General features: G+C 33.6%; 2 protein-coding genes across 12 annotated transcripts in view; one reads left to right on the top strand and one right to left on the bottom strand.

Annotated features, from left to right (window-relative positions):
• Window positions 1-3923, top strand: part of nme9 (NME/NM23 family member 9) — an 18668-nt gene extending 14745 nt beyond the window's left edge. Inside the window, exons 16-21 of one of the 8 annotated variants that reach the window (XM_058787700.1) lie at window positions 114-203; window positions 561-659; window positions 1453-1554; window positions 2341-2442; window positions 3124-3183; window positions 3668-3923. In XM_058787700.1, the coding sequence (XP_058643683.1) occupies window positions 114-203; window positions 561-659; window positions 1453-1554; window positions 2341-2442; window positions 3124-3143 (413 nt within the window). In that variant the 3' untranslated portion in view covers window positions 3144-3183; window positions 3668-3923. Of the gene's footprint in view, window positions 1-107; window positions 204-557; window positions 660-1452; window positions 1555-2340; window positions 2443-3123; window positions 3184-3667 lie in introns of all 8 variants that reach the window. The other 7 variants (XM_058787698.1, XM_058787697.1, XM_058787696.1 and 4 more) reach the window with 7 other exon arrangements.
• Window positions 2438-18216, bottom strand: smarcal1 (SWI/SNF related, matrix associated, actin dependent regulator of chromatin, subfamily a-like 1). Of its 4 annotated transcripts, none has more exons than XR_009272882.1 (19): window positions 17552-18083; window positions 15974-16250; window positions 15421-15471; window positions 15069-15329; window positions 14330-14380; window positions 13305-13488; window positions 12945-13095; window positions 11605-11766; window positions 10603-10668; window positions 9990-10130; window positions 8728-8946; window positions 8443-8513; window positions 7746-7848; window positions 6648-6830; window positions 5095-5195; window positions 4364-4460; window positions 3930-4012; window positions 3094-3158; window positions 2438-2865 (listed from the first exon to the last, which is right to left on the bottom strand). XR_009272882.1 is itself a non-coding variant. In XM_058787692.1 (19 exons), the coding sequence occupies exons 2-19, from the start codon at window positions 17759-17761 to the stop codon at window positions 3155-3157; spliced, it is 2415 nt and encodes an 804-aa protein (XP_058643675.1). In that variant the 5' UTR covers window positions 17762-17793; window positions 18096-18216; the 3' UTR covers window positions 2925-3154. The 4 variants fall into 4 exon arrangements, 2 of the variants coding, with proteins under 2 accessions (XP_058643675.1, XP_058643676.1); XM_058787692.1 differs by lacking the exon at window positions 2438-2865 and adding an exon at window positions 18096-18216 and having other exon boundaries at window positions 2925-3158; window positions 17552-17793; XM_058787693.1 differs by lacking the exon at window positions 2438-2865 and adding an exon at window positions 18096-18186 and having other exon boundaries at window positions 2925-3158; window positions 17552-17945.

The following is an 18216-nucleotide window of genomic DNA, read 5'->3' as shown; positions in this document are numbered from 1 at the left end:
TCAATGGAAAGCTTATTTCAAAATTGACACTTAAGACTGGTTTTGTCGTCCAGGGTCACATATAGATATTTAAGAATAACATTTAATGAATGTCCTGCTATCCCCAGAAACAGAAGAGAGCTTTGCAGAGCTCAAGAATCTACAAGCTTCAAGATCTCCATCATTTGATGACCTGAAGAATCAGACAGAGCCAAGCTCAACAGGTTCAAAACTGAACAAACTAGTCCAAACATATAAACTGTCAATATTTACCCTCATGTTGCTCCAAGCACGTACTCATATTTGCCCATCACTATGAGCTGTCACTGCATATACAGAATGAACAGGTGAATAAATAATAACAGAAGATTAAAGGTCAACTGTTCCTTTAGTCCAGGGTTTCCTAAACAGGGATTCAAGAGTTGATGAATAGCACATGAAATGGATAAATAAAATAAATAACTTGGGCTTCACAATTAATTGAAATAAAACTGAAATCATGATATAGCCTACAAAAGTACTTTTTTTAGTCACATGTAAACACAAAAGTCAGCATTCCCCTTCCTCTCCTCATCCAGAAGCTGCTGAAGAAATGAAGCCTGAGACGACAGAGAGTCACCCAGCATCCTCTGATGAGACCGAAGCGCTCGAGACGGCCACAGCCAGCCCGCAGGACGCAGGTCTTTACCTCAATGACTAGTGATGTACAAGTCAAGAACCCAGTGGAATCCAATGGATAGTTCAAATAAGTAGATCAGGCTGCACAATTAATCAAAATCAAACTGAAATCACAATATAGCCTATAGTGTAATCATCAAATCAAAGGCTGTGATTTAATTCAATGATTATAGTCTGTTGCGCTGCGTTCATGTAATTTGCAGCATTTCACTAGTATTCCACCAAAATAAGAGCTTGAGGATTTGAAATGTTAAAATCTCAAGGTTTTGAACGAAAGTTAATAATTAATATTGCAACTAGCAGTTTAAAATAATAATATGAAAAAATTATATATATATATATATATATATATATTACAGTACAGTTATAATTTACAACTAATATAGATCTGACTTAATTTTAAGGTCAAATTATTAATAGTAATAATAATATGCCTATTAATTATTATAATAATATATTTGCAATACATGACAAAACAACAAATTTGTGGTCAAGTCATGCAGCCCTATATATATATAAATAACATTAAAATATAAACTAAAATATAACACATACATAAAATATTTAACTTTTTTTATGTTTACTTGCATGTCATTTAACCATTAACCAACATCACAGAACTACAAACATGCAAACGTGTCATTAAATTATTACAATTATTATTTCTGAAATAAAAATGTCAGAGGGGACTTTTTTAACGTCAAAGGGACTCGTCTGACAAAAAGGTTTGGGAATCTCTGCCTTAGTCTATTAATTAGTGAAAACGTCAGCATTCCCCATCTTTTCCACACCTAGAAGCTGCTGAAGAAATGAAGCCTGAGACGACAGAGAGTCACCCAGCATCCTCTGATGAGACCGAAGCGCTCGAGACGGCCACAGCCAGCCCGCAGGACGCAGGTCTTTACCTCAATGACTAGTGATGTACAAGTCAAGAACCCAGTGGAATCCAATGGATAGTTCAAATAAGTAGATCAGGCTGCACAATTAATCAAAATCAAACTGAAATCACAATATAGCCAAGCGTGATTATCAAATCAAAGATTGTGATTTAATTAAATAAACATATAGCCTAGCCTGCTGCGCTGCGTTTCACTTCATTTACGTTAACATCATCTCCAACATACATGTGAAATGTTAAAATCTCAAGGTTTTGAATGTTTGAAAATGAAGAATTATTATTGTAACTTGCAGTATAAAATAAAATACTATAATTATTTTCAAATGTTTATTTTTATTTTACAGTTCAATTATAGTTTACAACAGTAATACAAATCTGTCTTTCATTTTTAGAGGTCAAATTAATAATAACAGGCCTGATAATAATTATAATAGTAGGACATTTGCAATACTGTATATGAAAAAATAATAACAATATAAATTTTTGGCCAAGTCATGCTGCCCTATATATATAAATAATATTAAAATATAAACAAAAATAAAACACTTAGAATGTTTAACCTTTTTATCTTTACTTGTATGTCATGTAACCATTAATGAACATCAGAGAATCATAAACCATGCAAATGTGTCATTAAATTATTGAAGTATTAACTGTCAGAGGGGACTTTTTTTAACATCTAAGAGGCTCATCTGACAAAAAAGTTTGCGTCTCTGCTTTAGTCTATGAACTAGAAGTGAAAAAGTCACACAAAAGTCAGCATTCCCCTTCTTCTCCTCATCCAGAAGCTGCTGAAGAAATGAAGACTGAGACGACAGAGAGTCACCCAGCATCCTCTGATGAGACCGAAGCGCTCGAGACGGCCACATCCAGCCCGCAGGACGCAGGTCTTTACCTCAATGACTAGTTTACACACTGATCCTTCAGACATGAGACAAAATCGGTTTCCACTTTGGACATTAATTGTTAGATATTAAGGGAACATTTATAAAATCAAAGTCAGCCTTCATCCTGATGGTCCATATTTCAGCAATCACAGGCTCTGGTGAGTTTTTATGATCCTAGGTCATTTTTTGTTTGTTTGTTGTTAAAACTATAATACAGTACCATCAGTCTCATCACCCATTGAAAATAAATAGATTTTCAGGTCATTTCACTCATTTTAAATAGGTCCTCTATTAATAGCTATCAAAACCAGAAAACACAATGGCTTATGCATTTTAATACACAAATGAATGTGATCAGATTTTCTTCAGTAAATGGAGTATTTTATCTGGTGGTGTTGATGCATTGAGGTACAGCAGGGAAAACTGAAAAAAAAAATGGAAGATGGATTCAAGTGTATACGAGACGGATTAATCAGAAATAATTCCTTGGTGAATTAGCTTTTATTTATTTCAGCTCTGAAATTTGTCTCATGTCTTAAGATTCAGTGATCTGTTACACAAACATAACAGAAGAATTAACAACAACAACAAAAAAACATAAAATCACAAAATCAGTGATGTTGTACTGGAATTACAAATAAACTTTATTACTTGTAGAAAAGTTTGTCTTCTGTATTTCAGGTGATCAGGAAAATTTGTGAAATCTGTACAATCATCTGTCAAAGAAGAAAACAGGTAAAGGTGAGGTTACATGATTATATCAAAAACATTCATGAGAACCAGTATTACTGTAATTAAAAAAACAGTGTAATCTGATTCACAAACAAATGACTCTGTGACAGATTCATTAAAAGAATCAGTTCATACCAGAATCAGTCTTACAGCTGTTTGTAAGTGTTGCTATACTATTTGAGTTTTTTGCCTTTTCTGTTTTCATCTTAATTTTAGTTTAAGGGTTAGTCTTTTTTTCTGTGTGTTGTTTGTTATTTTTTTTAATTTCTATATAGTTTTAATAGGTTGTAGTGTGTTTAGTTTTAGTTATTTTAGCACTTCAACTTAAAGACTAAATGAAAATTATAAACACTAAATTGAAAATTGTAAAATATTTTATTTCAATTAATGTTTATTTAAAGTAATGAAAATGTTTTTATAGTTTTAATTTCAGTTACCGATAATAAGCCTGTTTGTAAGACAATGATATGTTTTTTTTGTGTGTGTTCTCCAGGCGTCTGGATGCGTAGCAGCTGTAAATCAGTGATTTCTTCAGTCAAACATCTACATCCTCTTGTGAATTAAAGGCTCTGAAAACATTCTTGTCGTTTTTTACTTTAATACTTAGTGAAAGGCTGATCAGTTTGGTTGAAACTGACAATGGTATCGATCATTTTTAGGCTTTGTTTAGTTATTTTTTGTCACAAAAGTCCAGTGATTGGTTTTCCAAGCAACTGAAACACCATGTTATTTTATGCAGTAATTTGCGTTCTTACTGATCTTGATCAACTAAAGCAAGCATCTCCTCCTCATCAAAGGACCTCTGGAACATCTCAGTGATGGTCAGCTGATGAGGGTCCTGACAAACATGGGGGAAAAAAGCACTTTTTACACATTTCTCCAGCAATTACAGATGTTTAATAACTATTTCAATTCACATTATTAGCTATTTTGAAATAATAATAATAATAAGAACTATTCAGTATTTATGTAGATATTTACCCACTTTGAGTTTGAATTTATTTTTAAGTAATTCTAAAAGCTAAATTTGATTTTAAATTTGTTTTAAATTTATTCTAAAGTGTATTCATTAAGTAAAATAAACAAATAAATATGCAATGAAGTCCACAGTGTTTCTATCAATGGTTGAATATGATTCATTTTTAAACACTGAAAATACTGATCAAAAATCAAAAGACTGCACACTAACCTTGCTGTGAAAGCTGGCAGATTCTGCCTTCTCTGAAATGTTGGATTCAGACAAACCAACCTGCTCCAAAACATTCATTTTCTCCTGTATCATGGGCCTGAGAAACACAAGCACACAGTATAAAAACTGAGAAGGGAAATAACAAGGCAAAAAACAGTGGCATCGCCTACATAAAACATGATGAAAACAACTGAAATTAACAAACAAATACAGAAGCAAACTAAAACCCTACTGAACTAGAGTATTAAAATAACAAATAATTTACTAATAAAAAGAAACTTTAATAACCTTAATATTTTAGTATAATTATAATGACTGGTTAATATTTTGAAAATGACATGTCCAGTGGATAAAAATTTTTTAAATTGTAGTAGCCATTTAAAATGAACTACTGAGGGTATAAACTGCGATTTAAAACTGGAAGAAAAATAATTAAAAGGTGAGCAGTTACAGCATCTAATACATAATATAACATAAGCATTATATATACATATATAATACATACATGGTCCTATATACTGTATATATGATCCTCAAGAGTTACAAGTATTGCGAAATTCTGAAGCCAAAAAAATAAAAATAAATAAACAAAACAGGGTTTTTTTTGGCACCAAAACCAATAATTCACTCATTCCCTCCCACCACCTGTTCCAGGTCTGAAGAACAGAACGCAAAAATTCCCTGATATCTGCAGGTTTCTCATGACTGTGGTGTCTGCAGCTTGCTCTCACCAAAGGTAATCATCCGCGGTGCCTTTAGCGACCAGGTAATGAATGTCCACATTACTGGTCTGTCCAATCCTGTGCACGCGGTCCTCCGCTTGAATCAGGACCTGAATGAAATAATCACCTTTCACAAGTGTTCTGGCAGCACTCTCCATTTCAATTATATTTATTAAGTCATTTTTCCTGAACTCAGATGAGAGCTTGTTCCGGTCTGAATTGCTCTGCTGATTCATGGGAATGCTTTTACCCGAGTCTGGCAGTCTAACATCTCTACAGGTAGAGATTACGCTACACAAGCCAAAGCAAAAAAAAGAGCCGTGTTATCATAGACTAAAACCTGAATTCTTGATTTAAAAAAAAAAGATTTTAAATCAAATGAAAGTCACAGCAAGTAGACTAAAACCAAATCTAAATTTAAAACTGATTGAAAAATGGAAAACAAAAAGTTGTCACATGACAATGTCAGATCAATTTGAAAGACTCGTGACAGACTAATTAATTATTACAGATTAATTTAATGATTGCATAAAATGGAAATAGTGAAAAATCCATTTTAGATGCAAATATGAACTGATTCCTTATGCTTATTTATGTCCATGAAAAAGAAATGAACAATCCTTTGCAGAAATGAACTAAAACTAAAATGAATTTTAAAGTTAATTAGAAAAACGTAATTTTAAAAAAGTACTAATAAATAGATAAAAAGCACAAATGTAATAAATTGTACTTTTTTTTTTTTACAATTAATAATATTTTGGGAATTTTACATGCCCCATGCTGTGACATTATTGATTATTTTAAACAAAATTTAAAATTGAAGCATTCATTTAATATGGCAAAAAAAAAAAAGAAAAAGAAAAGGTGACCAGTACACCATCTAATAATACATTTATGTTATTATAATAATAAATAACAACATTTATTTATTTATATTTACTAAATAAATAATTAGATACAAATAATTCTGGAAATGTTCAACTAATTGCTTAAGCGTATTTAGTTTTAAAAGTGTCCATATACTAAAAACAAAACTAAAATTTAAATGAATGAATAAATGAAAAAAATAAGTAAATAAATAAAACACAAAAAAATTATTAAAATGGAAAAAAAAAGAAAAAGATTACTAATAAACTAAGTATTTACTGAATATTAATTTAAAATGGTAAAAAGAAAAATAATGTAAAGGTGACCCGTTACAACATCTAATAATACATTTATTTTATAATAATAATAATTTAATACAAATATATTTATTTATTTATTTATTAAATCATTTAAAAAAGTAAAAGAATGAATTAATTAATTAAATGTCTCACATTTAAACTTGAGATAAAAGGTCAAAACTCCGGGTTCCCACACCTTATAACCAATGAATTTCAATGACTTTAAGTCACTGAGTAAGGACTTTGTATTTTTCATTTTTAACTTTAATATATTATAGAGTTTGCTTTAACAAACAGCCATCTCCAGCCAGTGGAATATTTTAGAGATCATGACTGCGTCAGGTCTGGAGATCAGATTTGACGCGTGTGTGAAGCCTGAAGATGTGTGTGACTCACTCCGGGGTTCCAGAAGAGCTCGGCGAACACCACGAGGTCGGCTGCGTGCAGCGTGAGCCCCATGTTAGCGGCGGTGATGGACAGAACAGCCACGCAGCTCCTCTGTGACGACTGGAAGCGGTCACACAGCTGCTGTCGCTCCGCCGACGCCGTCGAGCCATCGATACGAATGTAACTGATTCCCTGCACACAACACACAGTCAACAGCACTCCAGTGCTCATATACATCCAACACAACTTATGACGCAGAAGCCATGTCCACACAGCAGTCGTTTACACAGTTCACCGCAGAGAAAAATTAGACCACGGCTAACTCTGTCAAAAGGAAATATAAAAAAATAAACAATAAATATACTGTACAAATAAATTTGACCAAAATTTTGTGATCATATATCCATATGGCTATAAAATAACAGCAATAATATATTATGATTATTATTATTACTACTACTACTAAATAACAATATAAAAATACTACATAAAAACATAATAAGGATTAAAGAAATTACTCTTGTAATATTTTACTGTAAAACCTTTCACTGAGTATTTAAGAAAAATAATAATAATATAAAATCATATAAATATAATTATAAAAATTAAATATTATTAATATACATAAAATAAAATAAAATATACATACATTCTGGTTGATACCAATAATCTAGTAATTATTTTTACATTATGGCTGATACTCGATAAATGTAATAAACAAAACTAAAACACACCATAGAAATTAAGGTATCGCGCACCATATTTATGTCACAACAATAGCATGATGGATGGAGGACAGCATTGCTGCTGTTTTTAGTCATTATGAAAGTCATTTTAGTCATTTAACTCGATGAAACGAAAAGTCCACAGTTAAATATCCAAAAAAAAGATAAATAAATTAATTCGGCAATAGCTGACATGACCCTGATATACTGTGCAGCTCATATTTTCTCTAATCAAAGTTTTCCTTTTGAATTCATTTTGAAATCATTCTATAAATTCCAAATAAAGTCTGCAGATTCCATCTTGGTTTGCTGGCAGCTGACGGGAAATGTTTGAGAATGAATTTTAGATTTTTGTAAAGAGAAAAGATCAGTTTGAACAGACCTTCTCACCGAGTTCTTTGGTTATGCTGTCCAGCACCAGTTTATGATGAGCAAACACCAGAAACTTCTCTCGTCCGCACTCCAGCATGTCTGAGATGTACTCCCTGAGAAACAGAGCCAGCCAGCGTTCATTTAGTAATTGATATACCATTAAATCGCTGTATTATTTTATTTATACATATATATATATATATATATATATATATATATGTGTGTGTGTGTGTGTGTACTATTGCAAAAGCAACATTATACTGACACCAGTTAAAAATAAAAATCATGAAAATTCTTCCATCTTTAAAAAAATGTCTGTTTATGATTCATTCTAAATGCATTAATATATAAAGTATATTTACAATGGCTTCATTTTACAAATGTTTGCATCAAACTATTCAAATGTACACAAATCTTCTACTAATTATAATAAAGGCCTGTTCACACCAAGGACGATAATGATAACTAGAACTACACAATTTCAATAATAGTCTATAAGAACAAGGAAGTTCACACTATAACGATAACGACACAAGCGTTTTTTCCCAGATGATTAATGATTGAAACAATGACAGCCAATCAGAATCCACCCTGCTTTAAACTGAGGCACACACTCATCATAAACTTCTCAGAACATTATTGTCCGTTGGTGTGGAAGCTAATATAGTTATCGTTACTGTTATTAGTATGATTAGTGGTCAACGTACACGATGGCTCTGATCTTGGCCTCTGCTGTGTGGTTGAAGAAAACCAGGAGAGCTTCCTTCTCTTGTGACTTCTGCACATCAACACAGAAAAGCTCTGGTACAGTAACAGGCAAGACGACACGAATTCGTCATTTCAAACCCATATGCTGTTATTTTTTGATGTGGAACACAAAGAGAAATTCTGAAGAACGAGTTGAGATGAAGGTGAGTAACTAAGGGCAGAATTTAGATCAATTCAAATCTGACTTGTTTTCAGAGCTGTACTGTACTGTAGTTTGCGCTCACGTTGTGGTATCCTCTGGCGAGCTCTTTGGCAGCGGCGTTGAGAGCAGCTTTGGTGCGAGAGTTGATGCCGTCCGTCGTCACTGTGACCACCTTGCGCTGTTTGGCGGGAAGCTGCGAGAGCACCTCTGATTTGAGGCGGCGCAGCATCAGAGACTCCTCCAGCAGCAGCTTCAGTTCGCTCAGACGAGACGAGCCGGAGTAATCCCAGCCCCACGGCAGCTGCACACACATCCCACTGCACTTCACACCGCTTTTCATCAACAGTTTGAGCTCGTGACATTGTACTATGGCTGCATGATTTGGGGGGAAAAAAATCTGCTTTCTGATAAACAGTGTGATTTAAAAAATTTAGGTTTGCTGTGCTTGTTTGTAGGGCTGTACAATTGTTTGATTATTTATCAATATCGCTATGACTAATAACAATAATAATAAGACGAAGAAGAAGAAGAATAGAGCTATAAAAGAAGCTATAAAATAACAACAACATTTATAATAATAATAATAATAATTATTATTATTATTATAAAAATATGATTATATTTAATTATAATTAAAATTATATTATATTTATATATAATAATAATAATAATATATAATAATAATAATGATGATATAGAATAATAATATTTATATATTTTAAAAATTCTAAATAAAATATACAAATTATTACATAAAATAAGAACTTAAATTACTGTTGTAATATTTCATTATAAACCAGTATTCAGAAAGAAAGTATATAAAATAAAAATGTAAATATAATAATAATAATAATAATATGCATTTTGTTAAAAATATTAATTGTATTATTTAATAATAATATCAAATAATATTCATTTTATTTTACATTACAGCTGTAATATTATAATACTATTATTAATGGCTTTCTTAATTGCTTAATTTTCAAACGCTAAACCAACTTGTATTTTGATGGAAAAGCACAGGGAGCCCTTAAAGCTTACATTGGCTGGCCATGTTAGGGTCCCAAATGCATGTTAAAGCGGCTCAAACTCAGAGCCGATGCAGAGATGGAGTTTTTGTAGATTTTTACTGTGAACCGAGTCGCTCTGAGACACTGAAAACACCAACAGATCAAGAGCTGTTCTCAGTTCCACTCTTCACTGTGAAAAACACAGCTCATATATATATATATAATCAAATCACAGCCTTTACATTTTAATAATTGCAAGTTTTATCATAATTTCAGTTTTATTTCGGTTAAGCGTGCAGCCCTACATTGGCCACTTGTGTATAGGTGGACGTACCTGTTTGGCATCACAGTAGCGTGTGCCAAAGTCATGGAAGCGTGGAAACAGAGAAGGCCTCACAGCCAGGATCTGAGTGTAGAGCTCAGCAGGTCTGGACATGGCAGGCGTTCCCGACAGCAGGATCACTCTCTTAGCGGTCTATTAGCACCACACAGACATTTAATTAGCAGCATCAGAGACAACGAAAACAATCAGTCTTCTCATATAAAATGTATCCATAAGTTTTATATGAGTGCAGCGGAGTTGCAAAACCCAAATCATGTATGTGATCAGCTAAAGTCAAAAATGAACAAAAACCTAAAGCACCCCCTACTGTTCTGCAAAACAAAAATTAGACTAAAATAGTAAATGAATGAATTAATTTTAATTTCATACAAATAAAATTACAATACTAATATTTATGACTGTGCTATTTTCTTGGCTTTCAAAAGTTAAACCTTTTTATGGTTTTCTGGGCAGCATTTCCCAGCAAGGCTTTCTAGTTCGGCAGCACAGTGGATTTTTGAGACACAGCCAATGTCTGTGCATTCTAGACAGGCTTCAAACTTTAATAACACAGGATAGGATAAACTAAACTTCAACGCTATGAACGATGCCTAAATTAGCAAACCTTCAGCAGAGGAAGAGCCGCCCGACAGCGAACCGTTTTCATGTTCTTTAGGAAGTGAGACTCGTCCTGTACAACAAACAAACAAATAAACAAACAAGAAGAGGAGAATTCAATTCACATCCTGCGACTGGATCCTTGATATTTGAAGGTAATACGCTGCTAGGTGAGATCGAACTACTACGATTTTTAAAAGAAGCCTCTTTTGTTCATCAAAGCTGCATTTATTTAATTAAAAATACAGTAAAAACACTAATATTGTAAAATATTATTATAATTTAAATGAACTGTTTTCTATGTGAATATATGTCAAAATGTAATTTATTTCTGTGATCAATGCTGTATTTTCAGCATCATTACTCCAGTCTTTAGTGTCACGTGATCCTTCAGAAATCATTCTAATATGCTGATTTGCTGCTCAAGAAACATTTCTGTTTATCATCCATGTTGAAAAGTTGTGCTGCTTCATATTTTTGTGGAAACCGTGATACATTTGATTTTTCAGGATTCTTTGATGAACCGAAAGTTCAAAAGAACAGCATTTATTTGAAATAGAAATCATTTGTAACGTTCTAAATCTCTTTACTGTCACTTTTGATCAATTTAATGCTTCCTTGATGAATAAAAATATTAATAAAAAAATGTATGTATCTTAATGATCCTAAACTAAAAAGACAGATAAACATCAGTACTTTTTCTTATCATTGCGACACAAAATGAGTGAATTTTATGATTACGTATAACTAAAGTCAGTAAATATTTTATTCCATAGTAAGTGAATATAACTTCTTCAAGCATTTACAAGTGAAGTGAAGAAAATGAGTTTGCTATAAGAGTTTTGGTAATAATATATCTGGGACTGCATGTCACACACAACATCACAAACTGCATTAGTTACACAAAAAGCTGGACTCTCATACACAAATGCACAAGATCTTATCTAACTAACTTGCTAATGCAGTCAGTAAGTGAGAGTGGATAGAGAACAAGTTTGCATGCTCTCACCATAATGATGACACTGAAAGGGCTGGACGGCTGCTGTTTGTCCATCTTGTTGAGCAGGTCGTAGCTGATGATGTTGATGAGGCCGGAGCGAAGGCTGTCTCTGCCTGTAACCACCACATTAATGCTGTCGGCTCTGACGGATGGCAGCCATCGGCGGAAAGCCTGAGGGAAAACAGCAAGAATTCACTTTGTCTTGAGGGCCTTTTTCACATTTGGCTTTCAAGCTCTTCTAAGGAAGGTTGAGTTGTGTGACTAATGCTTGCAGAGGAACGCTGAAAAATCTTCACTATTTCCCTTTAAACTTTAAAATACACCCTCACGAATCCCTGTCGGGAAAGAAGAGAAGGTGTCCTTCCTCAAGGGTGCAGAGATGGAAAATATGAATTAATAAATCAGATTTCACATCCTGTAGCCATTAAAACAGTTGCAAAAACTGGCGACTGGTGCTTTTTCAAGAGAAAAAAAACAACAAAAAAAACACAGATGCCATTTATTTTCAATAGCAAAATATATGCAAAAAAAAACAACTCTCTTTTTTGTTGCATATTTTAGTGTCCGCAACCTTGACAAAAGCTGCTTTATAAACTATCACTGACATTACTAAATAAAATAAAGATTGCTTGCAGAAAACAAGCAATAAGTTACTTAAACAGCATGAAAGTGTTTTCTAATGATCTAACATACTGAAATGCAAGAAAAGTAATATTTAATATAATGTATAAAGTATTAGGCCTTAGTTAAACATGTGACTGTCAATTTCTTTATTAAAAAGTAACAAAAATATAGTTGATTCTGAAAATTGTTTTGGACCCAGTATTATCAAAAGTTTGGTGTCTTTTTGAAAGAAATTAATACTTTTATTCAGCAAGGTTGCATTAATTCGATCAAATGTGACAAAGACATTTACAATAAATCAAATATTTATTTACAATAAATCAAATAAAATATATTCTTTTGAACATTTTATTCATTGAAGAATCCTGAAACAAATGTATCATGGTTTTTTCATAACATTGATAATTATCAGAAATGTTTCTTGAGCAGCAAATCAGCATATTAGTATGATTTCTAAAGGATCATGCGACACTGAAGACTGGAGTAATGATGCTGAAAATTCAGCTTTAAATCACAGGAATAAATTGCGCTTTACAATATATTCAAATAGAAAACATTTATTTCAACATTTCAGCGTTTTTACCATATTTTTGATCAAATAAATGCAGCCTTGGTGAGTAAAAATTTTTTTTTTTTTTAAATCGTACCGACCCCAAACTTTTTAATGGTAGCATAGGTGTGACATGCATCCTTAAAAAACATCCTCTAAAAGAACGTGTGTGTACCTCAGCCCACGTGAAGCGCACTGAGGACGGAGCGACCACCAGCAGAGGCCACTCACTCCTGTAGTACGCAGCGATGCAGATGGCCTGAACTGTCTTTCCCAGACCCATATCATCAGCCAGGAGCAAACGGCCCTCTCTGGACACTGCAAAACTGACACATCAGCAAACATCGCATTACATTTGCATTCATGCATTTTATGCACTTGGCAGACACTTTCATCCAAAGTGACTTACATTGAATTCAAAGTTTGTGTGTTTATCAGTTCACACATTTCCTGGGAATCAAACCCATGACCTTGGCATTGCTACCAAACGCCAACTAACTTTCTATCTAACCAAAACCACGGTAATGAGACCTACTTGACCCCGTCTCTCTGGAAGGGCATGAGGCTGCGTGTGAGATGTGGATCCACGTGTGAGAGATCGGCCTCAGGAGGAACTGGAGCTCTGGACTCGCTCTTCTCAAACTGAGAGGAGAAGGACAGCAGCACAGCAGCAGGTAAAGGCTCGATCTCCACCATAGGCAGTTCACTCAGTTCCACCACTAGACACAAGACATCATGATCAACTGAATATTATGTACTGTATTTTTTGTGTCAGAATCGCAGGAAAAAAAAAAAAAAGTCATTTTATTATGATGTTCAGAAATACAGTAAAATAACAGGGATTTAAACAAAACGTTGACAAATATCATAAACACTATCATATGGAAGCCGTTTTCCACCACGGAATAAAAAAAAATTAATCTATTTTAATTTCTAAAAATTTATTTATTTATCCCACAGTGTAGACTTGCAACATATAAACATGTGAATTGTGAGTTTATATCTTGCAATTTAGATTTTTTTTTTTCTCTGAAATCAGCGTTTAGATCTCACAAATCAGTTTTTTTTTTTTTTTTTTGTTCCCACTACAGAATAAAAAATATAAAAAAGGTAACTGCGTCTTTATATCTCACAATTCTGATATTTTTTGTGATTTACTGTATATCCCACAATTCTAAGTTTATATTTCACCGAAAAAAGAAAAAAGCAAGAAAAAAAAAAGAAGACAGAATTGTTAGACATAAACTGCAAGAAAAAGTCATAATTGTGAGATTAAAAAGTTACAATAAACAATTAACTAATTTTTTTATCCCGTGGCAGAAAAACCTCCAAAATATAAACATGTATTTTGAAAACTTGCATTTTTTAAAATCCTTTAAATTTAACGGCAATCAGAACAGAACAGGAATTAAAAATTATATAAAACAAACATAACTTATAGTAGCATTCGATACATTTATTATACACAACAAAAACTAAAAACATTTATTTGCACTTATTCTGCTCTTCGAAAATAAAATTCCAAAATGTATTTAAATGAACAAAATTAAGATGACTCACTGAGCTGCCCGTAGTCCTCCAAAAGGAAACTCCATTTTCTGGTCTTCATGTCTAACAATAATCAAATAAAATGTGAGCATGATACAACAAATTTCCACACACTTTGGTGAACCATTGTTTTGTAAAATCATTAGAGGGATAAAGCCTCTTTTTATTTTTAGATAAAAATAATAATAATAATAATGATAATAAATTTGTTTTGTACTGTTTAATAAAAAAGAAATCATAAAAAAGATTTTACAATACGCGCTCTGAAGTCCCAATCTGAATCAAATGATTTTGTGATACGCGCTCCAAAATCTGCACCAAATGATTTGTGAAATGTTGTTTCTCTGAAGATCCGATCTAAATGAAAAGATTCACAAACCCACTCCGAAATTCTGATCTAAAACAAATGATTTGCGATACACGCTTCGATGTCCCGATCTGAATCAAATGATTCAAAGCTCCAATCTAAATCAAATAATTTGCGATGCCACAGTTCTTCTGGATTGAGTCTGTCTCAGTTTGTTCTGTTTCTTCATGTCACTCCAGACAGACTGATGATGATCAGATCAGATCTCTGTCAAATCTCACTGGATTATAACAATTAATGGCAAAATGAATGTTTGGAAATGTAAACTGATATTTCCTACTGACACATTACAGCAAAAGATAGAAATAACTGACTTAAAACCATTTTTAGCTGCTGAAAATACTAGTGTTGTAATAGTTCTGGCCACCACTGTATAACACTCACCATAATTTTTGGATGGCATTTTCTTGAAGATTTCAATAACATCTGCCTGGTATCCAATATCCACCTCCAACCGACAGCGAGACACTAAAACACACTTCCCCTTTACTGTGGCACCTGGTTTCTGCCAACCCTGACAGAGCCTCATCAGAGCTGCCAGGGCTGCTGCATCTTTGGGTCGACTGGTGGACGCTGAGATATTCAGCCCTTCCATCCCATCCAGAGGTTTGAGAGAGACGGAGGGGAGACCCGCTGCCTGCTCCACTGAAACACAAGCAAACTCCATTACATCCTAGGAAACAGTTGTATTTTGCATACAATCGCTGCTTGAGTATGTTAATTCATGACGACATACTCAGCATCTGGTAGTCCTCAAGGCTGAAGTTCCACATCTTTGTAGTGGGATCTGTGATAAACGACAAATGTATAAATATTATAGGCCAGCAGCTGTTTTCCTTTAAAGCGATAGTTCACCCAAAAATGAAAATTTGCTAAAAATGAACTCACCCTCAGGCCATCCAAGATGTAGAGGAGTTTGTTTCTTCATGTGAACAGATTTGGAGAAATGTAGCATTACATCCCTTGTTCACCAATGGATCCTTTGCAGTGAATGGGTGCCGTTAGAATTTGTTTCTTACAAACACACAACTTTTCACTTCATAACACGTTAACTGATGGACTGGAGTGCTGTGGATTATTGTGATGTTTTTATCAGCTGTTTGGACTCTCATTCTGACGGCACCCATTCACTGCAGAGCATCCATTGGTGAACAAGGGATGTAATGCTACATTTCTCCAAATCTGATGAAGAATCAAACTCATTTACATCTTGGATGGCCTGAGGGTGAGCACATTTTAATATAATTTTCATTTTTGGTATTCCTTTAGCACACGGTGTCTGTGCTCACCATAGTTCTTAGAGGGAATGCTTTTGAATACAGCGATGAGGTCCGCATAGTAGCCGACCTCTACTCGGAAACGATTTTCCGAGTGTGACTTGCATTTCCCTTTCACGGACACCGCTGGCTTCTTTGCAGGGACACTTCCTCCTGCTTCAGGGAGTTTAGCTGGCCGCTTTTCTCCTGTGGGTGGTTTGCTTGACTGTCCATAAAAGCTAAGAGTTGCAGATGCAGCATTGGAGGTTGCTGTCTTTGTACAGGGTCCTTTAGTGTCTATGAGCTGAGTCTGCAATGACAAGACAAAGACCCATAATATTACTCTTTGTATATATATACACATACACACATTATATTACACACAATAGTACATGTATAATGCTTTTATGTATTTTATTAATTCAGTTTAATAATAGCAATTATGTGCAAAAAAAATGCTCAATTTAATATGCTAATAACACTTTTTAAAAATAAAATATTTACTTAAAATTACAGAATATTTCAAAACAGATAAGGTGAATTTTCCAATAACAAGGCTGTATGTCATTAATATTAATGCATTTTTGGTTGTAGTCAAGTGTCTAGTGATTGCCAGATTAATCAGACATGCTCATATGTGGCTCATATGTGATTATTTTAAAGTTATAGAGCAGGGCAGAAATAAAACAATAATTGAAATCAAATCAGTTATTTTTTAATAATATGTCTAAGTAAGATGATATTTACATATTCTTTTTTAGAAATATAAAAAAGCTTTTTACTTGCAAAAAAAAGTGTAAACTATCAATCAGATGACATAATGCATTTAGTATATAGTACAGCCATATTTGATCATGTTGATAATTTTGAGGTCTTAGAAATTTAAGTATCAAATATGAGACAGTAGGCTTTATAGGGTTAATAATATAATATTGTATTTTTTTTTTTTACCAATCTTCACACTTCTACCTCGCAATAAATTTTTATAGAAACTAAATGCGCAACAAGACTATAGTGCAATTTAATAATTGCAATTATGTGTACAAATTTTAATTTAAAACCTTTTTAAAAAAATTAAATATTTACAAAATTGTAATATTTGAAAACAGAAATGGTGCATTTTTTGTATGTATGTCATAAACATTAATAATGCATTTGTGGTTGCAGTAAAGTAACTAGTGATTAACAGATAATATAGTATTTTACCAATATTCCCACTTTTTTACCTGGTAATCAGTTTTTAATGTAAACTTTACTAGCAAATGACAGTCTCTAAAAACCCTAAAGTGACTATTAAACAATGCTGTTATGCATAAAGCAATTCATAGCAATCGTGTACATAAGTTTAAGTTAAAAGTAACACTTTTTTCAAATAAAATATCCACATAAATGTTAAAAAAAATGTAAAGATAAGGTCATATATGTCAGTAAAATTAATTATTTATTTTTGGTTGTGACAGATTAATCAGCCAGGCTCTTAAATAGTTCCTGAGCAGATCATAAACCAACCAATAATGGGATAAGTTCTGCACATTGACTATCTGACACTTAAACATGAAAACCAACAACTTCAGAGTAGTTTCTGAGTTCAGACAGAGCCTAGGTGCCCACCTGTCTTGCTCCTTGACCAGGGGCCCCAGGATGTGCTCGATCGGATGCAAACAGCTGGCTGTTGTTTGCTGACTCTGCAGAGGGGGGCTGTGTTTTGTTTTGGGCAGATCCAGGTGTCAGTTGAGCCTGTTTCTCGGCTCTTCTGGCCAGAGCTCGCTGTCTGTTCTCTTCTATCCTCCGCTGCTGTTCTGGAGTCAGACTCACAGACATCACTGCTGTTAGCAATTACAACTGAGCCCTTCCTAAGAGTAGCAAAACACACACATGTCGTACTTTATACGTTCACATATATACATACATGAACGCGTTGCATTATTGCATAGCACAGAAGCTATAAATCCGGCTGAGATCTCCGTTGTTTACAGTATTTAGAGCAGTCTGTCGCTTTTAAATGCTGTCAAAGTCCACGACGTAAGTTAGAGGGTTTAACAGTCGAAACAAGTTATTTAATTCAAATACGAGTCATCTAATGTTTAATTTTTGCAACTGGAGTAATCCAACAAACACGTAAATATAAAGATAAACTTATAAAGATAAACTTTACCATCTACTTCAAACGACGCGGTGAAGCGGATATGACGCCACGACGTAACGTCGCGCTGCGAGACGCACTGTGATGGACGCTTACGTTCTCCAATGGGGAGGCAAGATGTGACAGATGGGCG

The sequence above is a fragment of the Onychostoma macrolepis genome, chromosome 09 (genome assembly GCF_012432095.1).
Source record: "Onychostoma macrolepis isolate SWU-2019 chromosome 09, ASM1243209v1, whole genome shotgun sequence".
Classification (NCBI taxonomy): domain Eukaryota; kingdom Metazoa; phylum Chordata; class Actinopteri; order Cypriniformes; family Cyprinidae; genus Onychostoma; species Onychostoma macrolepis.
Note: the sequence above shows the minus strand (reverse complement) of the source record. Positions and strands in the feature narration are given on the sequence as shown.